Below are 9,345 nucleotides of genomic sequence, written 5' to 3' on the forward strand. Positions count from 1 at the left end.
TTTTCTATACCCGCTTCTTCCATACAGGGTCGCGGGGGAGAGGCGGGTCACACCCTGGACAGGTTGCCAGGGCAACACAGAAACACAGGACAAACAACGTGCACACCAAAGGGCAATTGAGAGACCAATTAACCTGACAGACATATTTTTGGACAGTGGGAGGATACCAGAGTACCCAGAGAGAACCCACACTTGCACTGGGAGAACATATAAACTCCATGCAGAAAGAACCCTGGCCGGGAGTCAAACCCAGGATGTTCTTGCTGCAAAGCAATATTACTACCCACCCTGACAAACCATATTTAGGTTATTCTTGAATTGTGTTCAAGGGCCACATAAAATGATTCAGAGGGCCGCAAATGGCGCCCAGGCCCCACTTTGGACACCTCAGATTTTCATATAAGTATGTTAATTGTAGTTATTAATTTATTTGCATGAAATTTTAACAGTAAATTGAATTTCTATAAAAAACACTGTTCAAAAATGTTTATTTTATTAATGCATGCATTATTAACTGAATGGGCGATTTTAAAGGGATAAATCACATTAAATGACACACAGGAAACACATTAATTAAGGAAACAACTGCAGCTATATCCTCAAGCTGGGGAGGCATCTTCTCGTTGGTTTGTGCTGTGCGGATGTGGGAAGGCTCACTTCCAACGCCCTCCAACTTTCCCCTTCCCGTGGCCCTTTTTGCTGCCATAAAACAAGAGAAGCAGTGGAGCAGATCACAAGCGAGTCTTACACAGAACACACCATCAATTGTTACTAATTTTTTAAAAGGAGAAGTGTTTCTGTTGGGTTCTCTGCTCCATTTAACGATGCAAATTTCTTATATGTGTGCTTCCTGTCTCCAAAGAAGCACTGACAGGATTTCCTGTGAGTTCAGGCTGCAGGCACTACTCTGTGATATATTTGTTAGTTCCAGCATTAATGCTGTATGAACCCATTGTTTGCTCCACCGGGAGTTTCAAATCTATGCAAAGAATCAATGCAGCAAAGATGACTGACTCACAATTTCTGAGCATGTTGGATTCTGTTCAGAAGGACATTGATCTGAAAAAAAGTTAGGACAAGTATCACAAGTCAGCTCATGTTTAGGAAACAAGCTTGATGTGGATCTTAGATGAAGATTTACTTCATATTTCTGCTTCTTCATCTTTTCAGTCAGGTTGAACTTCTCTGACTCCAGTTGGTAGATTGATTCCCACATCTCCTTGGCTCTCTCTCTGTAACACATTAAGTTATGCTGACAAACATAAGATCACGTATATATCTTCATAGTGTGAGAGTTAAAAAGAAACTTTCTAATTGAATCGGTTTTGTGAGCATTTTATTGACCTCAGGCCGTCCTCCTTCAGGCTCTCAATACCCAGCGGCCTGCGTCTCTCGGCTAGAGTCTTTTTCTTGATCTCCCTTGCAGTTTGTCTCTTGCCTCTTCTTTGTTCTTCCTGCAGAAAACACATGCTTTACTTCCACCTGTTATGCAATAGAAACTAAAGCCCTCCAAGTATCAATCACCTGACTCAAACTATCAGAGGAACAATCTAGGAACCACCAAGGCTCCACCTGTCCTTAGCTGGAACTTCACTGTCACCGTCTACAGTGAAGCAAGTTTTTTTTTTCTAATCGTGTCCTGTCCAGCAGAGTAGCTCAGGATTGTTGCCTGAGTGCAAAGAAGAAGCCCAACAGATTTACTTTCACAAGTGGAGCATTACAGCTAATGCTTTAAGGTTCTGCTTGATATTTATAAAAGAAACTTTATTAGAAACTGCTTTGGTATTACTTCAGTTGTTACGGACACGGAGACAGAAACGAAAAGGAACAAATAAGAAGCACGAAAGAGAGAGAGGTGGGGCAAAAAGGAAAAGGGGAGAAAAGAATGAAGGAAAGAAAGAAGAATGAAGAGAATACAAGATAACACCCTGCTTGCTTCTACACCTGCAGAAACATACATACTAACAGCTTTTTTACCAAAAAGTGCACGGTACTTATGAATGCATGACGTAATTAGTGGTAAATGCGGCTCAATATAGAACGTTTGTGTATCTGTTAACATCTGCCCCTGAACCCAGACGCCATGAATCCCCTCCCCACAGGGGCACACCCCCACAGGTGAGCTCCATCCCTGAAAGGTGAAGCACGTTTAAGCAAGCTGTTTGGCCATAGGGGCAAGACGAATGTTTGGAGAAGTCAAGGTGAGACATTCAAACCCATCAACATTAACTGTCAAGCACGATGGTGGCAGCATCATGCGGGGGGTCTTTCACTTTCCAGTGCTACTGGTGCATAACAGAAAGTTGATGGAACAATTAGGGAGAACTACCTCCAAATTCTTTAACTTCATCAACATCTAAATAGTTGAAATATTGACACAATTAGGTGTTCCAACGGGAAACATAAAGCAAGCTAACATTAGGCTTCTGTAATGTTATTGGCCTTCCCTGTTAAAAATTAGAGGAGTGTTCTTAAAAGCAAAAGTCTGTGCCCTGAATTATGATGATATTCCTGCCCATGGTGGCCATCATCAGCACCATACACTATATACAACTTGTTATGGCTCAAGCCTCGAGGGCTGGGTTACTCGTGTTGTTTGTCTGCCTTTTTGCTCCTCTCTGCAGGTTAGGGTGCTGTGGATCCAGAGCACAGAGGATATAAAGCTGTCTGTTTGCTCGTTCCGGGAGAGAGAGATAGAAGTCGCTTTCTCTGCTTCTTGATGCACGTGTGTGGGCTGCTCTGCTGCTGGGCCTCGTCTCCTCATGCACATTTTACTTATTTATAGTTTTTGTTAACCTTTCATCTTTAATAAATGTTCCTTTTGTGCATTTTTACCTGTGGCACCTCTTTTTGTTATGGCCCTGAGCCAGTCAAATCAACAAATTTGAATATTGTAAAAGAATAAACATTTTTTGCCACTCATTTCAGAAAGTATAACTCATTTGGAGTCATTACACATTGATTCAAATATTTCAAGCCTTTATTTATTGTAATTTTTATGATCATGACTTAAAGATAATGAAAATCCCAAATTCTGTCTCAGAAAATTAAAATACTACACATAATCAATAAAAATGGCATTTTAATCAGAGATGTCAAGTATTTTCATTTCTTCGAACTCAGTACTTGGTTTGGACTCCTTTTGCATGAGTTACTGAATCGACGCAGCGTTGCACGGAGTGGATCAGCCTGTGGTTCTGCCGAGGTGTTCAGGAAGCCCTGGTTGCTTCAATAGCAGCCTTCACATCATCTGCATTGTTGGTTCTGGTGTCTCTCATCTTTTTCTTGTCAATCCCCATAGATTCTCTATGAGGTTCAGGTCAGGCCAGCTTGCTGGTGAAGCTTTTGGTACTAAGTTCTGGTGCAAATTGAAATCAGCGTCTCCATAAAGTTTGTCAGCAGAAGAATGCATGAAGGGCTCTAAAATGTCCTGGTAGATGGCTGCGTTGACTAGCTGTGACATGGCAACCTGAGTCATCACACACTGTAGACACTTCACACTAGACTTCAAGCAACGAAGATTCTGTTCCTCTCCACTACTTCTCCAGACTCTGGGACCCTCCAGACTCAGGAATCTTGATTTCCAAATAAAATGTAAATTTTACTTTCATCTGAAACGAGGACTTTGGATCACTGAGCAACATTCCAGTTCTCTTTCTCCTTAGCTCAGGTAAGACGCTTCTGAGGAGTTGCTGGTTCAGGATAGGATTTTTCTTTATGTAGTGGATCTTCGTGTACTGACTCCAGCCTCAGTCCACTCCTTGTCAAGCTGTCCTAGATTCTTAAAAGGATTTTGCTAAAGAATCCTCTCAAAGCTGTGGTTATCCCTCTTGCTGGTACATCTTTTTCCACCACACTTCTTCCTTCCACTCAACTTTTTATTAATATACTTGGATATAGCACTCTGTGAACAACCAGCCTCTTTAGCAATGGCCTTTTGTGGATTTCCCTCCTTGTGGAGGGTGTCATTAACTATCTTCTGGACATCTGTTCAGTCAGCGGTCTTCTCCACGATTATGTCTCCCATGGACCCAGACTGAGAGACCAGATAGAGGCTCAGCAGACTCAGGTTTGGAGTTAATTAGCGGATTAGGGTGTGACACCGTGAGTTTCCAGCCTTTAACCTTTTCACAATATTCTAATAATGTGAGACACTCAATTTTGGGTTTTCATTATCTGTGAGCCACAATATTCTAAATTAGAAGAAATATAGGCTTGAAACATTTGACTCTGTGTCATTTATCAATATAATTTATGATTTTTACTTTCTGAAATGAGTGACAAAAAACCTTGGGACTTTTTCATGAAATTGTAATTTTTGGAGCTGTACTTGTACAGTTTGCCATCTGCCTGCTAAGAAACCCCACTGACCTTTGCAAGGAAACCTCCAAAATGAGCCCCCATATTGGATAGGACCTTCTTCTTCTTGGCCTCATCATCTGCCCTCTTCTTTGCTTCCTCATCCTCTTTCCTCTGTCTTTCTTCCTGAAAAGTTATCCTCCGATGTTGTGTTTTACTGAGCAGAGTTTTTGAATAAACGATGTGTGTAATTTCATAATTATTTACTGCGATTCGTGTCTGTCTGTCCCGCTCTTTCTCAGCCCTCACACGCTGCTGCTCGGCTCTCTCTGCTCTCCTTCTCTCCTACGTTAAACAAATGAATAAAAACAAAATCATTCAGTCAGAATTGTCATTCAGCCTGAGGAATCCTTTTTAGGAGAAAACCTGAGGAACATTACAATTCTGTCTTTGAGACCAATCAGCTCCTCTTCCTCCTTCTTCCTCTGCTCAAAGTGAACATCAATCAGGGTCTGCAGCTCCAGAAGATCCTTCTCCATCCTTTTCCTGTGAATGTCCTAACAGCAGGGAGAGTAATGGTTACTCATGATTGTTTTGGATGCAGTTGTTAGAGTTATGATTGAAGGAACGTACGTCAAAGTCAACCCTCTCTCCTTCAGGGAGTTTTGGTGCGCCGTGCTGTGTGACCACTGGCCTGAGATAATGTCACATTACAACACACTGAAATATATTTGCATCAAATATTCATGTTTTAATTTAGCCTGTTTGGTTATTTGTAGGTAAAATGTGACAAGTTCTTACTTGTATCTGGGGCGTTCTTCGACATGGTCGTCAGAACAGCAACAGAAAACATGAATCATTTGGTTTTGTTTTGAAAAAAACCACCACAGGTTAAAGTGAATCACGTTCAACCAAATGAGTTTGATATGCGTGGAGTTTCTCGTATTATAAAGTTTAACTATAAGATTTGTTCACAGTGAACACAGGCTCACCTCCCTCTCCTTGCTCCTCTTCTTCATCTGTAGAAAAACAGCAGCGGTAAGACAGAGCCGAGAGAAAAGGTGTAACAGATTCACTTAATTAATGAGTGAATGTTCTTACCCTCCTGAAGGCCTCTAAATACAAATAAAAGAGAGTTGGAAGAATATCAGACACGCCATTAATATGAGGGGCTTTAATGATATAAATGTTGAAACTTGGACTTGATTGGCTCACCCATGTTCCTCTACAGAAGACATGATGACGCTGGAGAGAAAACCGCAGATAAGACATTCAGCATTGTTGTAGAAAGGAAAAGCAGAAACGTCTCAATGATTTCAGTGCTAATGGTTTCTTCATTCAGATTAACATCATTGTTGGTCAATATCTCCAACCCTATGCATGAAGCTAGAGAGCTGCATCCTAGGTGCTCAAAGGAGTGTTACCACAGGTCCTTCCTCCCAGCAGCGGTTAGACTTTATAACCATCACTGCTCCCAACGAACTCAATAAGTTGTTGACATCCCTGCTGTTATTTGCAGTTCTTATACATTTTGTGTGAATACGCTGTGTTAATACACAAATATAAAATGAGTTTGTACATTCTTTTATTTTATCTTACTCAGTTGAACATCTATTTGAATCTGACTGTGCCGTTTAGTTACTGTACTTTTTTTTGTTTTTTTTTGTATAGTCACCTATTTCATTTTTTTTTTATTGGATTTTACCTTTGAGTGAATCTACATGCTTCAATTTGTCACTTTGCAGCAAGTACACCTGAATTTCCCCAATGAGGGACACCAAAAGATATTTCTATTTCTATTTCTATTCTAAAGACATTATGTTGGCTTTTCCTTTTAATTGATAAAGACTGGAATCCGAATCTTTAATTCCAGCTGCTTCACAAAGCTTTAGTGAGTGCATCAATTAATGCTAAATTTACTCCCTATAGCCTGAAGTGCCACACATTTTTTATATATGTTGACAAGTAAATGACAGAAACTAAATACAACTTAGCAATCCTTCAGAATTATATTTTTATTATTATTAGACCAAAAACCAGGGTAAGTACACCCTTGATTTTAACATAATCTTTTATTTAATGCATTGTACAATAATTTAAATCTAAACTAATTTGAGCTAAACTACAAACCCCAGACTTCCTTATCTCATTATTTATTAAACAAAAATAAACCCAGAAGGTTACACCAGTTTCACAAACTTTCTTTAAATTTAGATATTTAGATACACTAGAGATCACTATGCCTTTAAACGATATGGGAAAACTCAGATGATGATGTCATGGTTTTGTCAGCGTTTGATAGGTTGATTCCCAACATTTGACCTAAATAGAGTCACATCCTGGGATGTTTTTTAAGTCAACATCTCAGACACGCTCCAAGTGGGAAAATCAAAAACAAATCAGCCAAGATATCAGGAGACATGTGCATCTCAACAGCTTTGGTTCATCCTTGGGTCCAGATGCCTGAAGGTGCCACGTTAATTAGAAACACTGAGAAATACTGACCATCATCATCTACAGGATGGTGTACTTCAGAACACAGATGTCATAGTGAGGTAAGAACATTGTGTGAAATGTTGAAGCAGCACCATCAGCCAGGAAGTTAGATGAACAATAAGCCGAAACATACTGGCGAGTTAGTTACTGAGAGGCTTGAGAACAACTAAGTCAATGTTCCGGGATGGTCATCGCAAAGTCCTGATAAGTTTGTGAGCTGAGAAGGTGTATGTGTGTAAGGCGGCCCAGTTTCACCAGGTCTGTCAGGAGGAATGGGCCAAAATTCCAGCAAACTGTTTTTAAGAAACATGAGGAAGGAAACCTAAAACATTTGACCAAAATGAAACATATTAAACGGTAATTCCGCTAAATATTAAGAAAATGTATGTGAACTTGATTTTGAATTAAGACAAAGTAAAAATATATTGAAAAATCCTCTCCTTATTCTGGCATTTAGCAAACAGAAATAACTTAGGTCATCCTAACTGACTTAAAACAGGAAAAGTTTAGTCTGATTTAATGTAATGAGATGTGTTCCTTTTTCTGCAGTGTATGTAAACATCTGAGTTTATGCGTACATGACTACATTGGGCTTTGACGGAAGAAGGAATAAAAGAAATAATGACGTTTGTAGCTAATGGGCTGCAAACAGCAGTGGCTGGAAGGATGAGAGGACAGAGCGCTGTTACCCTGCAGGGAAAGAAAGACTCAGAGGCCAGCTGTCCTTTAATTTAATTTGGAAGAAAGAATTTGGGAAGGAGATATTAAGCATTTTGGCTGGTTGCTATTTATATTAAAGTATATATTGTCATTCCATCTAATTGCTGTCTGAATTAGGCTATAAACTGTTACCTCATCTGAGCTGAAAAGAAGACAACTGTCCCCTGAGACAGTCTCTCAGATGCTTTCATTGTCAGATTTGCAGCTAAGATGTCAGAGAAGGTGGATCTGAGTAAACAACTCCATGGATAGAAGGCCGATAAAGGATTTGGAGAGGAATTCATGACATGGCTGCTTTGCTGCACGTTAAATTGGCTGAAAGAGTCAGATGGACAGGGAGTCCATGGGCATCAGAAATAAATGTGTTAGTCTGATGATCACCACGTTTAATTTCAAAGCTATAAAACGCTTTCATCAACACTCACATTAATAAGAAAAACACGTGACAGCAGCCTAAATGTATCCCAATACATCATGTCTTGGGTCTACATTCCTTACACACCATCTTTAGTAGGCCTATGTTCTGCCATTTTTATTTAATTGTAAATAGTTCTGTCAAAGGTTTCTATTGGCGAAACAAACAGTTTAAATATCGCCTATGAGAGATTAAAGATTTACTATTTCATTCACTGTTGTAAAAAGCGGTTTGTCTTAGAACTAGTATGTATTTAAATTGTGACAGAAGATTTAAAGTGTTTTTGACAGTAAATATAATACAACAATGTTACTGTAGAAATAAATGAAAAAAATAAAAACACTATTTGGTTGCTTTTCTATTTTAGAATGCCTGCACATGCATCTTATAGAGAAAAATACTTGCTTTCCGGAAAGGCTTGTAAGATAAACACCAGAAGATGATTAAAGCACATACCTGGACGGTAACGGATGTTCACTGATGGCGTTGAGAAGAGCGAGAAGCGGACAGAAACATGACTTTATAAAGGGGATCCTGTGGAAATGTCGTGGAGAATGCGTAAAGCTGCTTAGACCATCCCACTTCTGGGACTAACTGTCCCTATTTGAACCAAACAGCTCCCAATAACCGGCCAAATGACAGGATCCATCTGACAGTTGGGTTAAGGGATGGACAACTGTTCGTCCTTGCAGAACTACAATGACAAATGTTCGCAAATCCGACGCTTAATTTGGAAAAGATTGGATGGAGACTGGATGTGGATCACTGGTGGCTTTTGGAGGCATGAGATGAAGTCTGCCAGAAGGGATAATGAGGGGAGGGTTTATGGCTGACCTCACTCCTGTAACAAGAGACAAAGACAGGTGGTTGGAGCTGAGACAAATGGAGATCAAGAACATCTGAGGGTGTCCTGGAGAGTCTGCAGCGAGGAGGCTGGGAACAGATCCGCTAGGGCTTGGAAGGACTTTGGAGAAGCGAAGGCGAGTAAGTTGGGTGGAAACTTTTACTAGAAGGCTCTCAGAACATGCTACTTTAACGTGGTTAGCAATCATCACCACGGATGAGAGGACATAATTATTTTTGAAGAGCCCATAAAGTGCTGGGATCAGTTTTCCTAAATAACCACTTGGTGTTGTCCTCTATGTGGACTTTCTGAAAAGGCAATAAAAGTCAAGAACGACAGAAGCCTAAAATTTTTTTTTTTTAATAGATTTGGGTGACCTTTGTTTTCAGCAAAGGTGTGTTAAAATCCCAGCAGTCCAACGTGACCAACCAGATCACTGTTTTTGTCGGAAATTACAAGTACAGCTCACAAAAACTATTATATCAAGAAATAGTTCAATATTTGAATCATTCATTTCAGGAAGTGAAACTCATCTAGAAATATTTCAAGCCTTTATTTCTTGCAGTTTTCA

The 9,345-nt window shown here is 39.9% G+C and overlaps 1 protein-coding gene across 1 annotated transcript; it reads right to left on the reverse strand.

Annotated features, from left to right (window-relative positions):
- Positions 1–471: 471 nt before the first annotated feature.
- LOC124875420 (troponin T, slow skeletal muscle-like) lies at positions 472–8,672 on the reverse strand. Its single transcript, XM_047377575.1, has 13 exons — positions 8,387–8,672; positions 5,515–5,544; positions 5,401–5,414; positions 5,292–5,318; positions 5,101–5,116; positions 4,933–4,993; positions 4,740–4,856; positions 4,567–4,644; positions 4,372–4,485; positions 1,345–1,454; positions 1,142–1,232; positions 1,019–1,059; positions 472–699 (listed from the first exon to the last, which is right to left on the reverse strand). Exons 2-13 carry the CDS (start codon positions 5,535–5,537, stop codon positions 654–656), a joined length of 738 nt encoding a protein of 245 aa, XP_047233531.1. The 5' UTR covers positions 5,538–5,544; positions 8,387–8,672; the 3' UTR covers positions 472–653.
- Between the last annotated feature and the right edge of the window lie 673 nt (positions 8,673–9,345).

Source organism: Girardinichthys multiradiatus, chromosome 10, assembly GCF_021462225.1.
Source record: "Girardinichthys multiradiatus isolate DD_20200921_A chromosome 10, DD_fGirMul_XY1, whole genome shotgun sequence".
Lineage (NCBI taxonomy): Eukaryota > Metazoa > Chordata > Actinopteri > Cyprinodontiformes > Goodeidae > Girardinichthys > Girardinichthys multiradiatus.

What these genes read in the sequence shown, in the direction of transcription:
- LOC124875420 (XM_047377575.1), bottom strand. Translation starts at nt 5,537, where the DNA reads ATGTCTTCTGTAGAGGAACATGG. An exon ending in TTGGTCTCAAAGACAGAATT is followed by an intron (nt 4,645 to 4,739) that starts GTAATGTTCCTC and finishes TGTTTAACGTAG; the next exon opens with GAGAGAAGGAGAGCAGAGAG. An exon ending in ACAGACAGACACGAATCGCA is followed by an intron (nt 4,486 to 4,566) that starts GTAAATAATTAT and finishes ATAACTTTTCAG; the next exon opens with GAAGAAAGACAGAGGAAAGA.